At 35.6% G+C, this 19,082-nt stretch overlaps 1 protein-coding gene across 1 annotated transcript; it reads right to left on the bottom strand.

Annotated features, from left to right (window-relative positions):
* Window positions 1–15,493: 15,493 nt before the first annotated feature.
* Window positions 15,494–16,483, bottom strand: LOC132195339 (uncharacterized). The gene is made up of 3 exons (XM_059617277.1): window positions 16,138–16,483; window positions 15,858–16,082; window positions 15,494–15,659 (listed from the first exon to the last, which is right to left on the bottom strand). Exons 1-3 carry the CDS (start codon window positions 16,442–16,444, stop codon window positions 15,526–15,528), a joined length of 666 nt encoding a protein of 221 aa, XP_059473260.1. The 5' UTR covers window positions 16,445–16,483; the 3' UTR covers window positions 15,494–15,525.
* Window positions 16,484–19,082: the final 2,599 nt, after the last annotated feature.

The raw sequence follows: 19,082 nt of genomic DNA, 5'->3' as shown, positions 1-19,082 counted from the left end.
ATTTATAATTATTAAAAAATTTGATTGATTGTGGAAATTATTATTAATTATTCTGACTTTCAGGAGATTTTTAATTTTAATTTAGATTTTAGATTTTCATTTTTTTTTTTTGGGACAATTTCCAAATAATATTCTGTTTGCGAGGCAGCACATGGTCGCGCCAGCAACCAATGGGGCCACCCTTACTCCACCCCTCGCACCATCAACCCTCGCGCATGACCCTCGGCGCGCCAATCGTGCGCTGCCAGGGGTGGAGATTCCGCGAGAAGGGCTTTTATTTTTATGGTTAAGCCACCGCGGCGCCTCTGAACAGGACGGGACTCCCCTAATTACTACCCCCGTAAACTCGGACAATCAACCCCGAAACGCAACCCCTTCACCCGAGTCGATAAAACTGTTCCGTCTGAAAAATGGCATATTTTTAATTTTGTGAAATGCGAGATTTGGAAGGAGGATTCTGTTGCACGGGGTGGCTTTTGCAGCCTCCTTGGCGGGGCGTCAGAATGGCTGGGGTGCTTGGATGTTAGAGCCCTCTCTGAGCAGGGGCGAAGCTTCAGTCAACACCGAGCGCTCTCTCGTTCGACACAAAACACTCAAAATCATGGCTCGGGGCGAGACGCAGGAAAAAGAGCCGAAAGGCCGCCTTATTTCTTGGCTCGCCTTGATAAATTGGACGCGAGGCGGCCGCATCCTCGGCCGCCGCCTCGGCCCTAATAAATTAGTCGAGAAAGGCCATTAAACAAGGTTAAACTCGAGCAGGGCGCGCGCGAAACTCCCTGGGCGACCATATTTCATTCCGCCGCCGCCGCCGCTGCTGCGAATTGTGCGCGATCAGAATTAACCCGGCCCGCTTCAGCGCCAGTCTCACAGGCAATTATCAGTGTTAACGAGCTCGAGTAAATCAAAATTAAGCGCGCTAATTAATATTAGCGCTGCCGCAGCCGACTTTTTATTGCATATAAACTCGCTGATCGCATTCCTGGAGGGTTTTCTTGTGAGCTTGCTTAGGCAATTTGTTGGGCCAGTCGGCCGAGCGGGTTGCATACGTTTGAATTATCAGTTAACATTTTTATTAAAAGTTCAGAAATTTGGGTGAAGAAAACGTCCATTGTCCTCGTTTAAAATGTTTTTTACCTAAAAAATCATAGATTTTTTTCAATGAAAAGTGTCATTCTTAAGCACGTAACAAATAATATTTAACTTTTATTAATTAAGTAATAATATTTTTAATAATATTATGCCATTTTGTGCTTTATCCTATATTTTTATTCATTTTTTTTCTTATTTGATTTATAATTCTTATTTATTCTTCTCAGTCAGTTATATTTTATTAACAAAGCTTTGTTAATAATTCTTAATAATAATTCTTGTATTTAATTGGTATAAAAAAATTTCTTGCTCTATTTGAAGCAGAGTTAGCGGATTTTGAAAAAAATATTGTCTAATATTTTTATTTTTCTATAGATTTAAATGGCTCATTGGGGATACATTACTAAAGATTACTTAACACTCTCATCAATTTTTAGTTATTTGAATTCATTTAAAGGAAATACATAATCAAGGGAAAAAAATTAAAAACAAACTCCGTCGTTGAAACGGAATAATTAATAGAAAAAAAAATATTGAATAAAGATTTCATAATATTTTGTCTAGAAAATGTTATGTAGACAAAATATAAATTGTATAAAAGAAATTTAAAAACACCACATATTTCTTGGTCATTATTCTGATTTTTTTTTTTTAGTATAATGTGTTGGAATAGTTAAAATAGGAGCTAATTTTAGGTATTCCTTTTTTTATAAGCGTCTGAAGCGTCGTTTGTTCGTCCGATCCACGGCCCCTCCTTCAGAAATTGAATCAAAGAGATAAAGCGCAAAGGCAGCAAGAGAGAGAAAAGCGTCGAAATCCAGCCAATAAATCTGCGGCGGGCGAATTCAGACAAATTGGAGGCGGTCGTAAAATTAAACTGCCGCGCGCTGCTCACGAGAGAGAACACGGACGGTTGAAATTTATTTAATTGCATCTTAGGTGTTGCAATAAAAAATATAGATTGTTTTCTCAGTCCCAAGAGATTGAAGGCGAGAAAAGAACAGGAGGAAAACGAGGCCCAAGCAATCACACTTGATGCTGAATTATTTACGCATTAGCTCTGCACGTTCAGTTTCAACCGGAAATAAAATTGTAAATTTACTTTCTTTGGCATCCATTAAATAATATTAAAAAAAAAACAGGTTAGTAAAACCCAAAAGAGTTAATTCTCATAAATATAATTAGAATTAAAAATTCAGCGGAGATTTAGGTATGCTTTGTTGTTTTTATTTTAAATATTCACTTCTTGTATCCTGGTTTGAGCTTAAATTTGCAACGAAATGATTGAATGGATTTATGAAATTCGGTTGTAAAATTTGCTAATTAAATTGCTTTTTTTTGTGCTTAAAAAATTGAACAAAAGTTGAGCAGAAACGTTTGCTGGTAGAAAAAGATAATTTAAAACTTCACCACATCTGGATTAATTTTTAGCCACCAAATTTGCTTTTACAAGGTTTCGGCGGAAAGCAATAACAATAACAATTGCGCACTGCGATTAATGAAAGGAATTGCGACGATGATTATGATGATTTTGCTGCTGCAGGAAACGTGCTCGGTCTCTCTCTGTATCTCTCTCTCGCAGCCAAGGGTCTAAAGGGAGCGATATACAGTCAGAGTGTGTGTGCGCTACGGCATTAATACATTATTCACGAGCTGCACACACACAATTCTAACGCGCAGTAATCAAATAAATTCCTCCGGCTGCTCCGCTCTCTGCACAATCCCCAGCAGATCCGAGCAATATTATTTGTAAGGAAATTTAATCTCATATATTTTATTATTATGGCCTTTTTGATGGAGCTGCACACCATCTCGCTCATCCTCTCTCGTGCAACTTCTTCGTCCCTTTTTCGGTGCCGGAGGGCCGGTTTGGGAAATGCGAAGCTTTTCCACCGAATTCGCTGAGAAACAACGCGTGAGAGAAATGCAAATTATGCGCGCCGCCGCCGTTCAAACGTACGCCCATGCTCGGCCTCTGGATTTCTTCAAACTGTTCTTTTTTCTACTGAGATGGGATACAATGCGACTGATCCTATTGCTTTTTCTTGGCATCCTGTTCAGTTCATCCAGTCTGATAATTAAAAAACAAAAATAAACATTAGTAAAAGAAAAATTTAGCGTCAAATAAAAATTCTCAACCAGAAATCAACATTCTTTAAAATAAATATCATTTTCAAAAATTTAATGGAAATTAACACAAAATAATATACAGTATTATCCCGTTAGGCCAATAATTATATTATTTTCTGTCCTTATAAATTAAGTTTGTGACCCCAAAAATGGTTCAAATAATGCGGCTTTCATTTACACAAAAAGATACTTTTATTAAAAATAAATTCAAATTTTTTATTAAATAATTTTATGAATTTTTATTCTTCTCGTTCTCTTGGTTGAACTATTTGCAAGTGCGATTTTTTTTTTTTTTTTTTTTTTTAAATGAAACAAAATTTTAAAATAAATATTAATAAAGATTCTTTTTATTGTCGTTGTTTTTTTTTTTGTCCAATTGATCTAAATTTTTGAAAACAATTAGTTTTGTTTGAGAAAAAGACATAATTGGACAAATCGGCACCACCCCTAGTAATAATTTTGCAGAACCTTATAAATTAAATTTCTATTATTGTTGTTTAAATTCAATTCATGCAAATAAGAAGAAAATTCCAATTTTTTTCCCTCTTCAGCTGTCTTTTTCCTGCTCTCCTAGTCTGTAATAATTTTCATGTTTCCAAAACTTGTTTGCGGCTTGTGTCAATTAGCCGTTTGTAGGAAAGCGGAAAGCATGCTTTACGTGCGAGGGGATTTCGTGCTGTGGGCGCAGTTTGTTTTCTTCGCATTTTATTAATTCACCGACCACCACACACACTCGCCGCCGGATACCCGTGGCCATGAAATATGAAATGCACACGCATGTTGCATAGGATGTGGTTGGATTTAAAAGCTTAGCCTGAGATTTTTAACCGCTTCATGACTTCATTAATTTGCAACGAGCACTACTCGTTCTCTAAAGTTCAAATTCATTTCAAATTTTGAATAAAGAAGTCATTTTTTTGGGTAAAAAGTTCAAATTTTTAAATTTTTTACTTAAATTCAACACTTTCTTTTCATATTTGCTAAGGTGAAAATTTTACTCTTAAGAAATTCTACTTTTCCCACTTCAGGTTTAAATTATGAATTATCTGAGCATAATAATCAGGTGGCATAATCAACTGTTTTCATGCCTTTCAAAGTTCATCAAGCATCACAGTGGAGAGTTTGTTTGTGAATATTTTAATTCCGGCCTTTCGAGTGCAGCATCTTAATAATCAACAAGCTTTTCGAGGGAAAAGAGAATGCCTAATCTCACGCGTCAATCTCTCAAAGGATTAAAATAAGAAATTCTAAGATCAAAAAAGCTACCTTGCCAGCAGGGAAAGGGCTCAAGTCGTCAAAATTAAGGCTCGGAGGTGCGAAACAAGTTCATAATTCACTAATCACAAATAATTCAGCGCAATTAGCGCGGCCTTTTTGAAGTCGGCTGGCTCGAGGTGCTGAATAAAATAACAAAGTGTTTCTTTTAGCGCCTGCTCAAGAAGCGCAACGACGGTTTAATCTGGCCACCTTGATCCTTCCACACAATTTCGCGTCGCGGAATTAAATTTTTACACGGTAAGTGGCTCGTTTTGTATCGGGTGCGTGTTTATGTTGTTTACACGTCATAAAAAGGAGCGGATTGGAAGACGCGGGGAAAAAATTAGCATGTAATAACATTAAATTGTTTTTAGTGCTGCGGTGAATTTTGCATAAGCAGCAAGGAGAAGAGCGGTTTTATTTTGCACTTTTCTTTTCTCGCTTATTTGTTTCGTCTGCTCGGTAAAAGGGAGAGAGAGAAAGAGAGAAAATCTTTCCGTCTTCTCCTCCACCTCTGCTGCTCTCTCGTGCGTATAAAATAATACGATGTCAGTGCGAAATAAAAATAAAAAGTAGCATTTTTCTTCGCGGGAGCTGATTATTTTTTTATGCTTTCCTCCGCTTCCAGAGCTCTCCGTCGTCTTATTTCTAATTCATGACTCGGTGAACTTTTTAAGGGCAGCTTGAAATATTACATGCTTGCCAGGTGGAAAATGGCAAGTTGGGCAAACGCCGAGAAATTGATTTGACTTTCAACAACTTTCGCACGCTCATTAGTTAAAGGAGAAGAAATATATTCCAAGACTTTTACAGTAAAATTTAGAATTTCGGGGGTTAAATTTTAGCGAGTTTCTAGTTTTGCTGAAAAGTATTTTATAAAACTATAAATAATTTCCAAATTTCGTTTTTATAACGTGAAAGAAATAAAATAAAAATGGATTTTAAACACTGTTTTGTCAGAAATCGATGAAAACAGAAGTCGAAACTGCAACGCAGCCGATAATACTTATTTTTCAAGATACATTGAAACAATTGTTTCCCTGACTTTAAAATCTCTTCACATTTTTAAACAAATTGTGAGTAGCATTTTTACAATTGTATTATCTCTCAGGAAAATCTTAATAAATTTCCATTAATAATGATACGACATAATTTCATCACCCTGCTGTCGTAAAAGAGCAGAAGCGAAGTCGTAATTAACAAGCTGATTTAAAATGCAAACCCGAAACTAACGAGTGAGCGAGCAAAATCCGCCTTGGTCATCACGTCGCGCGAAAGCGGCAGTCATAAATTTCTCATCTCCGTCGAGAGAAAGCGAAACAACGTTGGCAGAGAGAGCAAGGGTTGGAAAAAAAAATGGCACCGCCACCCTTTAATTTCCCAGAGATAACCGAGTAATAAAAGGCTTAATTTTGATCTTACGGCGGAGCAAGAGAAAGCTAGGGGGTCTGCCTTCATCTATAATTCACACTTCATTATCATTCCTCTGGCGTGGCCTCCGAGTCTACTGTCACACACACTAAGTGGCAAAGCATGTTTGTCCTGGATGTGCGGCAGCAAAGCTCCGCACTCGGTACCAACGACCATTGTTGCCGAATACTTAGCCAAACTTCCGACCATCCTGAAATGGAGACCTACGTCTCGAAAATTCTTGATTATTTCAACCTTCCCAGAGATGTTACTAAAATCTTTTTGTACAAAAACACTTCAGAAATATGCAACTCGATCTTGAATTTTTCTTCTATCCTTCATTTATATCCTTTATTTTCATCATTGATATTTATTTTATAATGGTAGGAAATCGAAAAATAAATTAAATTACTTAAAAACGTGGTTTCTAAAGTATTTCTTAAATTTAATGTAATCTTAAATTTAATGTAATCTAACGTTTTTCCAATTGGAGTTTTTAAGTAAGTAAAAATTAAGCTGCATCTACGATAACTGAAATGATGCCACCCATACTACCTTGAGAGTAAAACAAATCATTGACGTAAACTCACTAACTGAGAGCAGCGTGACAAAAGACAAAACTAAATAGACTTTTTTTGTTTGAAGAAGTTGACACTCGAGGAGATGATCATGGAAATGAAGATTAGGGCTTTTCCTCGTTGCAAAAAATTGTTTTTATTCAAAAACAAATGGCTCTACCAGTTTCGGTCACGGTCTGCGACCCTATTTCATGAGCAAGAAAAAATACAAAAAATCAGCAAATTGAAAAAACACCACAACAAACAATTTCAAAAAAATGTGGTGTTTTTTCAATTTGCTGATTTTTCGTATTTTTTCTTGCTCATGAAATAGGGTCGCAGACCGTGACCGAAACTGGTAGAGCCATTTGTTTTTGAATAAAAACAATTTTTTGCAACGAGGAAAAGCCCGATATCTTCATTTCCATAAATAGACTTTAAACTTATTAATTGATTAGTAAAAGAAGTAAATAATTTTGTCAATGTAATTTGCTAATAAATTAGAGAATTCCGTCACTATAGTGATTTAAGCACGGATATGATACATTTCTTACTTTTAACCAAGATTTTTTTTAGTGAGTTGAATTAACATTGAACTGCTTTTTTTATTCAACATCTCTGGCATTTCATCAATTCTCAAATGGTTTTTGTGTTTAAGCTGCGTATTTTTAGATTTCTGCATAACCCCACGTCAAGGCGATTAGTCGCAGTACTAATCAATAAATTATTGTTGCCACAAGTAGGAAATTCATTATTTATTTTTTTTTTTTAATCATAAACATTGTAAACGTTTGTTAAAATCTGCCAAGAATGACTTTGGTACATTGCACAAATTTCCGAGAAAACAATTTTTTCCGTCAAAAGAGACGCAAAATAAATTTTAATTAAACAGCAAAGTCTCGTGTGTATGTGAAGCAGCAAGACCTTTGCGCACGGTTCTTCAGGGACTCGCGCTTAATACATTATTAAATTGCTATAAAACCCTAGACACAGAAAAAACCAACTAAGTCCAAGACGGCTGACCGAGCATCTAACACGCAATTTCAATCCGAAAATTTGCGCCGGCCGGCAAATGAAATTTTTATCTGCGCCAATAAAACCGAGGGCAATAAAAGTGGCGCAAATCGAGTTTGCTGTCGGGGATAACAAGAGACGAGGACCGCACGCTTTGAAATGCCATTACCGGCGTGACCGGTCCGTGCCCTCCCCCGGCTTATCCGCAACAAGCAAGAGCGCTAAAAAGGTCTCTTTTGCATCCGAAATGCACAACGGAATAAAAGAGGAAAGAATTACGAAAAAAAAACTGATGCCACCAGAGTGTTGAGCGCGCAGGGGCGGGCGAGTTGTAATCTCTTGACATGCACCCTCTTGACAGGGGTGGCGAGGGGTGATTGCTCGTGAACATTGAGCTCTCTCGCTCCATGTTAATCAGATGGCCATTATCCTGTTTTGGCCGGGGGTGCCGGAGCTAAATTGATTTCGAATTGCCGCCGCTGAAAAAAAAAAGCAATCATAATATGCTCCGATCTCTTCGAAACGGTGCCTAATCATCTTATGCATATATTCGCGTAATGCTGATGGGAAGTGCGGCGGCTGCTGCTTTTATAAGCTGCTTTTGCGCGCTAATGTCGACCCGTTTGTGACAGGTTTTATTGTTTACGGCTCACAAAGACGTAAAATCAAAACAAACACTCGCGAGAGACAAATAAATATATTATACGCGTGCAGCGTCTTTACGATTCAAGTTAACAGAGTCTAAATTTTAGAATTTTTTAACAACGACCACTTGATTATGAATAATTTCACTATTTTTTGTAAATAAAATTAATTTAATCAAGTGTTTTAGATTTGAAGAGGGTTAAAAGTGAAATCTCGATATTTTAAGAAAGTTATGTGAGTTTTAAAATCTCTATTAAAAGAACTAAGCACAAATGAGTTGATGAGAAATTGTTTGTTAGTAATTTAACAGAAAAATAATGTAACATGGGTATTAACTAAACTGGGTAGATTGCAATTTTATCCATTGCATTTTTTTGTCTACTTTTAAATTATTTTCAATTATTACAAGATTCATATCCGTTAAATTTTTAGTTTTCCCACACGTAGTGTAACATAAAATCTTAAAAGACCTTTTAATATGATTTTTCATTAACTAGTACTTAAATTTTGTTGTAGAAGTTCACGATCGAGGGTTGATTTGAAATTAAATTCAGCTTTTCCTCGGTGGGTTTTTGCGAGTTTTTATTGTTAAAGAATAAATTAACAATATACAAATATACACGCGTGCAGCGTCTTTACGATTCCAGTTAACCTCGTCTAAATTTTAGAATTTTTTAACAACGACCGTTAATACGTGATTATGCAAAATTTCACCATTTTTTTAATTAAAATAAATTTAATTGAGTGTTTTAGATTACAACGTATTTAAGTGATTTGGCAATATTTAACTGACAATGAGAGTGATTTTGAAGAGTTTTAAAAGTGAAGTCTCGATATTTTAAGAAACTTATGGGAGTTTTTAAATATTACAAAATCACAAATGAGTACAAATGAGTTGATGAGAAATTATTTGTTAACAACTTAAAATAAAAATAACTAAACTGGGTATATGTGGATTGCAATTGTATATCCATTGCATGTTTTATCTACACGTTTAAACTATTTTCAATGATTACAAGATTCATATCCTTAAATTTTATTTTTTCCCCACGCGTAGCATAAAATCCAATCTCAAAAAACTTTTTTAATATGATTTTTGATTTTTCATTAACTAGGTGCTTAAATTTTGTAGTAGAAGTTCACGATCGAGAGTTGATTCATGGTGGTTTGAATTTAAATTCAACTTTTCCTCGGCGAGTTTTTGTGAGTTTTTATTGTTAAAGAATAAATTAAGAATGTTTCTGCTTTACGTGTTTTGGCTGCGGGCTGCAGCCATAATTCATGAGCTGTGAAAACATTTTGACAAAAATTAGTACAAAAATAATCCTTTTTCAAGAATTATTTTACTTTCAAACTGACAATTTTCCGTGAAAAATTATTTAAATTAACATTTCTTCTCAAAAAAATTTGTAACTCACCAAATTTTACATTTAATTCAAAATATTAAATTACCTTTCTCGGCGGTGTTCTTAAACAATAAAAACTCGCAAAAACCCATCGAGGAAAAGCCGAATTTAAATTCAAATCACCTTTAAATTCAACCTGCTCCTGGAATAAAAATTCATGCTAAAATCATCTATAATTGGATTTTTTTTCATTGAAATTATTTGAAGATGAAGAGTCGCTAAATAATTATTTCTCGGAATGGCGAATTTTGACGGAAAAATGGCGCGCAGTTGGTTTCGTCAAAAAGGTAGCTCGTTAGTTAGCGCTTGGTGATGAGGTGGTAATATTTCATATTAATTGACAAAGGGACATCGGCGGCGGGTGAGTCTAATTTCGCATTCATTCCACGCCTGCCCGCACTCGCTAAAAATGACCATATTTCAGCCATAAAATTTGCAATAACAATTTTTCCGCGCTGCTCGCTCGCTGCCTCTCTTTGTTTGTATTCCAAATGGACTGAGGTAAAAAAAAAAGTAATAAAAAATAATGCCCGCAGTAAATGACGTTACGAAACATCCACACACACAGCACAGCACAGCGCGTAAAAAAGCCGGGGGAGATTCGCATCAATTATTGACACTTATTGACAGTTACAATTGACGTTCGCCAAAGGGACTTTATTTGCAGGAGATGCGTTGCAACCCCTGACTCGACCGCTTCTTTTCATTTTCCCCAACCTCCAAGGGTGGCATAAACTCCAGAAAATCACCCTCGCCCGCCGATTCTCTGGGAAATAAAAGGAAAAGAAAACGGCCGAGAACTGCGAGTCTAAGCCGACCTGCGAAGAGCCACTTTGGATTGGCAAAGTGAAATTATTTTCCGAAATTTAATAAACCGCCCGGTCGATGTATGAAAAAATGCTGATTCGACCCTTTGTGCTGGGTAAACACAATAAGTGGCCCCGCGGAAAAAATGAAAACTATTGGGAAACGGCGAGTGAATAATTTCGTAATTGGCCGCCCACTCTTGTTTCATAAAACACACGCCGCGCCAAATTATTCATGCTGCCGCTCGGTACTTTTTGCAAATTGGCAACCTGCCGGTTTTTTATTTTTTACCGCGCTGCTTTTATGTGTACCATTTTTACTCTCGTCTGATCAAAGGAATCCATTGAACTCGCCGCGAAATTGTGTTTGGCCAATCGCAATGTGCATGCGCCGCAAAAACGCTTTAATTACACCTTGCCAGCGGACACAGCAAAGTAATCTATAATTTGTTTTGGTTGGTATTTGTTAGCCGTTCCATTTGCGTAAATAAATAATTTAATTACAATTGCTTTGAAGAATTTTACCAATCATTAATTTAAAAAAATTGCCCGTTTTCGAATACTATGATTTACCATGAATAGAATTAGAATAAAACAAGCAAAAGTAAACTGTAATTATTGAGCGAAACTAATTTTATCATCAAAAATTATATGAATCCATATTTTTATTGAATTTAAAAAAGATAAGTCGTTTTATTTAACAATATATTGGCAGCAACTAAAGCAATCAATAATGTAAGATAGAAATGTATCAATGGAAATGTGTGGTAAATAAATTAATTAAATTTTGCAGTTTTTTTATTGAAAATTAAGAATATTTTGAATTTACAGTTTTTGGGTTTCTTCATTTTTGATTTATGTATTGATTTTTCGCCAATATCATTAATTTTTTTTTTTTTAACCAAAACTCCCGATTGAATTGAACATAATCAGTAGTAAACTTTTATGTTAGAAATTTAATAAACCATCGAAATTTCACTCTATATTAGTTTTAAACCAGATAAAAGATTGATTATTCAAATGTATAGATTTTTTGTTTTATTTAAAGAGTACAATTTTCATTTATCATCATGCATATAATACATCAATGATTTTAATCTGAATTTGTTTATTAAAATTAAATTAAAGTCTACTGATTATCAATTTTAGAAGAGATCCTTAAATACGACGAGGAGCTTTTGTTCTTTTTTACTTAAACTAATTTTACCGTTTGATTAATGACATTAATACAATTATCTTGACTTATTTTAAAAAGTGTTTAAAGCTACTGCAAATTAATGCTGAACAAAATAAAGAAATTTTGAAATTGAATTTGAGAATTCATATGACATCTTCATTCTTAATCCGCTTTCAACGGCAACAAAATCTTCCGAAATCCATTTTCGGTATATTTTTTCATTTTCACGAGCAAAATTAATTTTCCTGTATCCTCGGATTAATTCGAACAACACATTACAAACTCAATAAAAAAGACGTCTCCGTTTTCCATTTGGAGAGATTATCATAAAAAGCGGCCACAGATTTGGACTGGATGAGAAAAAAATAAGCCACCATTATTTCAAAACTGCAAATCCGCAAGCAGGGCACTTTTGACTAATTAAAAGGCGGTAATCCTTTCGCTCGTTTCGCTGCACCTCCCGCGAAATCGGCTCAGCTTGTTGACTATAGCCGAGAATACATATAATAACAATAATAGAGAGACAACGACTGCGTGCATGTGTGCACGGCTGGTTGCATACATGCCAGGTATAATCCCCAGGTTAATTTCCTGCCGTCTGCAGGGGTCGCAAATTATTCTGCGGGATAAGTGAGGCTCACATGTGACTATGTGTGTAGTTAAATCTGCTAAGTTGCTGCGAATGCATAATGCATGCGTGTGTGTTCATTTGGTCGGTCGCTTGTATCATGCCCGCCCGCCCGTTTAAGTATCCTCGCGTGGCCGACCCTGCAACCGGCCGAATTATTAAATTATCGCTCTCGCCGCTCAACTTGGTCGAATTGCAGATTAAAAATAATAATTCGCGTCCTCCACGATAAAAGGGTCGAAATTGCTTTTCTTAATTGAAAGTGTGTGCGGCCGGCAGAGAGAAAGAGAACAAGTTTGAGAGGTGCTTTAAATTTTTCATCACATCAATTTGCGGTTTCCAATGAATTGCTCCCCCAAGCATTAGAACACACAATCAGTGTCGATGGATACCAATTTAAATTGTTTTTCCTGAAGATTTAATTAGTATTTCTCATGGTTTTGCGCCATTGCTAAAATTCGGCCGGAAGCTGTGAACGAAATAAGTCCAAAGAGCTCGATATAGATAATAAAACAGCGTGAAAATTTAAAAAAAAAATGAAAGTGCAACATAATTTTGAAGGATACGATCAATTTTGTAGAGGTTTTTTATTTGCTCAATAATTTACTTGAATTATGCATTCTCGAAATTTGTACGTAGTAAAAACGTTTAACGGTTTCCTCGTGGCTTAATCCATGTTGCCTTGTTATTATTATTATTTATTATTCTCGTTGTTTATTTTACTCCAAACAAGTCAGAACACCCAATTGTGAAAAATTGGTTGGGAGAAAAATAGGAACACAGTGCTAGTGAGCAGCACTAAAAGTCATAAATAACCGAGTATTTACCAAGAGTCGATAAAATTTAAATCTGGGACCTCATTATAGCACCATTTGATTTTGACCTTGATCATAAGAATAACATTACAAGGTCATGCAATGATGATCGCTATAATCAGGTCCCTGAATTATTTCGATTGGAACAAATATTCAGGGAAAAAAGAAAAATGTTATTTTTCGATTAAAACAAAAAAAGGAATAACACAGAGTCGCAAGACAGGAAATGAATTTGAAGTAAAAGAAACAATTATCCGCATAAAAATGGTCCCAAGTACTGGTTGAATTAATCAATGCGCATGACGTGAGCTGCACCCTTTCACTTTGTTCAACCAACAAGAACCGCGGTTTGCACACGCAGGGAAGTCAAAGTTGCACTTCGCGGAAAGGCCTCCTTGCACATGCCGGTTTGCGGTTTCGGAGCAAAGGTCGGCGTCCGAAATTATTTCCGGCGCTGCACGGAAGTCCACCATAGTCGGGGTAATAATAAGAGGCTGACGTGCGCCGTGCATAATTCACGAGCAGGGCCGTATCCATTTTTGTGATTGTGGCCGAGGAAAGAAGGAAAGATGAGCGCGGCTTATCCCGATTAATTATTCAGCCGAAATTCGTGGCATGAAAAATTCAATTTGAGGGAGCATAAAAAAATTAGCGCCATAAAAAGTACAACTGGAGTGAGCCGGAATATTTTTATATGCACCAAGACAATTCTTTGCGGCAGTTAAATACAATTTCTTCCCTGGACCCTCCATTCCACTTTCTTAGGTCCATAAAACAGCCATAGCTTTTCCACCCGCCAAGGGGTATCGAGCAAGATAATCTGCACCTCTTGTGCTCTAATTTAAAAGAAAAGCTTAAAAATCCACTAAAGAAATTTTTTATTTTACCCATTTCAAGGGCGACTTTTTTAATTAAAAAAAATTGCAGTCGAGGGCGCAGTAAATTCATTTGGCAAATAGATGTGCGCGTTTGCGGCAGCCGCTCCTTTTCGGATTCATCTTGGCCAATAAAAAAGCCGGAAAGGTAAGAAGACAAGAGAGAGAACACAACAGTATATCCGCACGGCTACACCAGAGGGGAGCGAGCGAGTTTAACGACTCTTTTGCGGCGAGACATAAAATTGAAGGAAATTTTATTATTGCTCTTGTGGATATACCTGCATTGCAACACTTTATATCTATCCAAGGCAGGGCAGAGTCGGCAGCCAACCAACCTGCAGGTTAGTTAAGCTCTCTCAAATGGAGCCCGCAAAATGAACCAACACACGCTTCCTTTTCACTGCCGCTACAATTCCTTCTCGTCGCAGATAAAAAGCAAAACTTGCGGCGGCTGCCACAGTCCTCCGCAGTGCGAGCTCCTTCCGCAGTTGGAAATTATTTGAAAAAAAAAGCAATCAGTGGTGAATTAAGGTTTCAGGATTATTTAATGGCCTTCTAATACTTTTTAATAACAAGGCGTCATTGATGCGAATGGGTTGCATTAATCTTATCGCATTGTTTCCTGTCTCGCCAAGACTTGGATCTGTCGTTGTTTGAATCGTTTGCAACATTTTATTACTAGGCTCGCGCATTTTAGTCGGTTTTTAGGAGTCAAAAAGTCGACTATTTTTAGTTGATTTTGCAGAAATTTAGTCACCTTTTTAGCTGGTTTTAGCCAACATAGTCGGTTTTAGTCGATTTTTTAAATCTGATTTTTTGAGCCTTAAAATACATGAAAATATTAATTTAATCGATTTTTTGGATTGCGCATTAATAAATATCCATTTTTGGAAGCATAAATCCCCCATTTTTCATCATCTTTAAATTACCTAGCTAGCAATTATGCAGAACTTCGTGATTTTATCATACGTTATACAATTTTCGTAATATTGTATTGAAATAATATGTATATTTTGAAGATAGTTGAACATGGTAATTTAATTAAATACACGTTTTGTTTGATATTTGGGAACAAAATTTATATTTTGTCGCAAAAATTTTAATTATGATGTTCTAAAAATACTCAAAAACATTTTTTTCCACTATTGAAAAATTATGACTTTTGCATCCATCACATATTTTATTTCTTTTTTGGAATTGAATATGAAAAATAGCTTTATTTAGTGCTACTTTCAGTCGCTTGAAATAAAATCTGTTTGATAAAAGTTTTTTAAATAAATAATTTTTAACTCTTCAAAATTTTTTGGCAAAATTTTGCGGAAGTTTTGTTTCAAAGTCTGGAAAAACATATTTTTGCTTAAAAATTTAAAAAAGCCTGTCATTTTAGTCTGTTTTAGTCGGAAATTGAAGAAATAGTCGATTTTAAATAGGTGCCAATCGTAATAAAATCACTTGATTCATGCAGAAAATGCATTTCCGTAAAGTTCCTAGCGATGTAGAAAAAAAGTTGATCGACTAAAAAACACGAGCCTATTTATTACCGTTCATAATTCTCAATTTTTTTTTTAATGACTCGACTAGAATAAGCAATAATAATTAGTTATAGTTTTAATCAAAATAAAACTCTCTGTAAAATTTTAATTTAAAAATGATAGCTGAAATAAAACATCATATCTTGGAATATCTATGAGATTTTTATTTAAATGGAAAAAATCACATCATTTTATTTCCATTTACATACATCCAAAAGACGATTGAGCAGAAAGGTATTGACACCAAAATAAACTGAATGAAGAGGCCCCAATTCCCTAATATTGGCTCTTCTGGCTGCAGAATGGTGGCGTTGTCTGAAATTGAAAACATTGTCATTAGACATAAATAATTTGAAATAATTATATTTTGTACTGCATAAGTCTATCTAAATATTTGTTTACGTATTCAATTTTTACAAGAAGTAAAGTGGTTATTCTAGTGCATAAAATTTAAATCACTTGTTTTATTCAGCTTTTGTTGATGGCACTTTTAAATTAATAAATTATAATTACGGGGAAGACAAGGTTCGCCGCCGTTGGCCTTAATTTTCCAGACACACAACTCTGTTTTCGTCAAGTCTACGCAATAGTCATCATTGGTTTCATTGGCGATGCACGTCAGTTGATAAGTCATTGAAGGGTTGCTTTTGCATTTGCTGACTAATTGCGATTCATGTCCCTCAGCAAAATCATAATAGAGGGTGTACGGCAGGGAGCATTTTGCTGGTTGGCACGCATCTGTAATTTTATCATAAAGTTATAAACATATCCACAATATTTGGCAAAATCTTACAGCAATTGTAATTCAATTCGGTGTTATTTACACGAGTTTGGTAGAAATTTCCGTCGTCAGAGCACACAAATGTGGATCCCAACAATTCTTCGCTCATGCAAACCCTGCAATAGCAAACAATCTTGTCGCCTGGTCTTGAGACGGCAATTCCTCTGATGTCGCAATAGTGGTATCTATTGAATAAATTTTGCGTGAAGCAACAATTTTTTGATTGATACACTTCTGGCGTTTCTTCTGATTTCGCAGCGCTGAAGATGAAGAGACAAAGCAAGCAATAACGAAAGACCATCTTGCGATTTGAGATCATTTCGTTCGACGGACGCCTCTGCACTGCTGCAAAAGGAGATTGTGTGTCTTTCAATGTATATGTACAGCCAATCTTATCGCACTTCCTTTGACAAAAACTTTGGTCGTTGTTTGAATCAACCAATCAACAATGCCATTTAGCTTGTCTCATGCAGAAATAAATTTAATATAAAGAGAATATACTAAATTACTCAGACTTAAAAAATCAATCTGATATTTTCTCTTCTACGAAAACATTTTTTTAAAAACCATTCAAAATTTGGATAAAAGAAAATATTAATGTCTTATTTCTTCAAATAAAACATATTTAGGGTATTTCAAAATAAAAAGGAGGTCTTGTGCGCGAAATTTTCTCATTTAAATAAAAAAAGGTGGTCTTGTGCAATTCAATTTCAGTACTAAATTCAAAATTTTTAAAAAGTGGATTTCAAAGGAAAAATTCACTTTATTCGGATTTAGATTATATTTATTTATTTATAGATATATCTTTTTTGCGTGAATGTGCATATAAAAAAAAACAATTGTGCAAAAAGGCATTACCATCAGAACAATCTCCTAGTAATGACTTTATTAACTGCGGATGAGTAAAATCGTCTGAAATTAATGGCATAGTTAAAAATGCAATTTTTGCAAAATATTATATTTTAATTCTTTCAAGCACTTTCAAGTATTTATTATTCAGTAATTTACACAGTAAACTATTATAGCATATTTGTTGCAATTGTTTGCTATTTGCGAGGAGTTAATTTTTTCTAACTAGCACCATTGCTACCAAAACCTAATCGTGAATCATTCTTACTGGGTTTGCAAGGCACATCTTTGACATCATCATATCATGTTCCGTTTCTGAAGGCCTGAATTTTCCAAGTACATTCCAAGCAATCAGGATCGTGAGTTTTATTGACACATAGCAAATGATACCTAATTTTGCAATCGCAGGCCAACAGTAAGTCATCTTCGTCATTTACATAATTATTAAATTGAGTGTATGGCACGAAGCTAAATTCTGGTTCACAAATATCTGAAATCATACAGTTCAAATAGTTGCTCGTTAAATCCATGAAAAATCGAGCTTGCCATAGTTGTGATTGAACATTTTCATTTTAAGGACGTCACTGCAGCACAGTTGCAAAAGATATCTTATTCTCTCCGCGTCTCTGAACTTATCGCATTTCCGCCCTTTTATTTATACGTACGCCAAAATGCGTGTTGCTTTCAAATACAGTATTTTAACTCGCTCCGTAGCCTTAACTATACTATTTGATATAATCAGATTAATTTAATTAAAAAAAACAACAATATTATGAATTAAGTATTTATTAAACACCGTAGGTGTGCAAATTCTCGCTCATTTTCTTCATCGAACAAGTTTTAATACATGATATTGTGTACATTGATCTCCGCAAAATTTACAGGTACAGTCAGTTTTCACATCAAAATGAAAATTATTATTGGTGCAAAATAAATGGTGAAATCCGTGACAAACAACAATATTATTAGCCCCAATTGGCACGGAGTCTCCTCTGTTGACTCTCTATTTTTAAAAAGTGATTTTGAAATTTTATAACGTTATTTTCATATCAGAACCAGCTGTAAGGGATATTTGAAAGGTAAAAAAAAACAAAGCTTCTATAGAAAAAAAATATTAATTTTATTGGCAAGCAATATGCAGTCAGCGAAGCGATATTGCGCGTCGATATTTTCTGCAAAATTCGCGCGCGTTTTCGCTTTTGTGCAAACAATAAAAAAGCCATCGGCCCTGGCAAACATTTTAGCGAGTAAAAAGAGCGCAAAATAAAAAGGGCGAATAAAAACATGCCTGTTGGTGGAAAAGCGCACTGCTTTGGCGCGTGCTGTTTGCTCACTTTTTTGTGTGTGTGTTGTTACATTTTTCCAATTACGATTGAGTCAATAAATAAATTAATTAGCCGCTGCGCCGGACGCGCCGCGCGCTGATTTGATGAATTATTTGGCCCGCGGTGGTTTTTGCTTTCATTTGATTGAGCTCGGCTGGCTTGCTGGTGGATAAATAGCTCCGGTGATGAGGTGGCTCTTTGAGCAAACGCCCGTGGGCCAAATGCACTCGCTGACAAACAGCCAGATGCAAACTGCGCGCTCACGGCCCTCATCGCGCTCTAATTCCACACAGTCCCCGAAGCTCTCTCCGACGCACGCTTGTTTGACTTTGGAATTTCACTGCTGGCCGATAATCAAATTAAGCCAGGGGAGCCGAACACAGTCGCACACCCCGTTCTTGCTGCTCGCCGGTGCAGCAGGCCACTTCCGAGAGGTGGATTTGTCTGCTTAGATTTGCCCTCCGGCTGCGCACCGCCGATTCAACCGCAATTATATCAAACTAGGCAGCTTTCGGAACCGAGGGGAAAGACAGATACATAATTTTTTGTATAATAAATATATTTGTTAAAAGTATGTTATGTGTATTGCGGCATTTTAATTTAAAGGTTTTAATTATTTAATTTACTGTCATAGAAAAATACTAAAAGAACTTTAAGTATGAATTTTAATGATAAAAGGGTGAGACGCGAATCTTGTATTGAAAATTACAATTAATGGTTTTAATTGTTTCAAAAGTTTTAAAGGAAAGTGAGTTTGGCCCTCAATGGTTGTCCTGATGGCCC

Source organism: Neocloeon triangulifer, unplaced genomic scaffold, assembly GCF_031216515.1.
Source record: "Neocloeon triangulifer isolate White Clay Creek 2 clone unplaced genomic scaffold, ASM3121651v1 ptg000009l, whole genome shotgun sequence".
Classification (NCBI taxonomy): domain Eukaryota; kingdom Metazoa; phylum Arthropoda; class Insecta; order Ephemeroptera; family Baetidae; genus Neocloeon; species Neocloeon triangulifer.
Note: the sequence above shows the minus strand (reverse complement) of the source record. Positions and strands in the feature narration are given on the sequence as shown.

Coding starts and splice junctions, on each gene's coding strand:
- LOC132195339 (XM_059617277.1), bottom strand. CDS start 16,444: ATGATCTCAAATCGCAAGATGGTCTTTCGTTATTGCTTGCTTTGTCTC. Junction 16,083..16,137: donor CGAATTGAATTACAATTGCT/GTAAGATTTTGC, acceptor ATAAAATTACAG/ATGCGTGCCAACCAGCAAAA. Junction 15,660..15,857: donor CGGCGAACCTTGTCTTCCCC/GTAATTATAATT, acceptor TTTCAATTTCAG/ACAACGCCACCATTCTGCAG.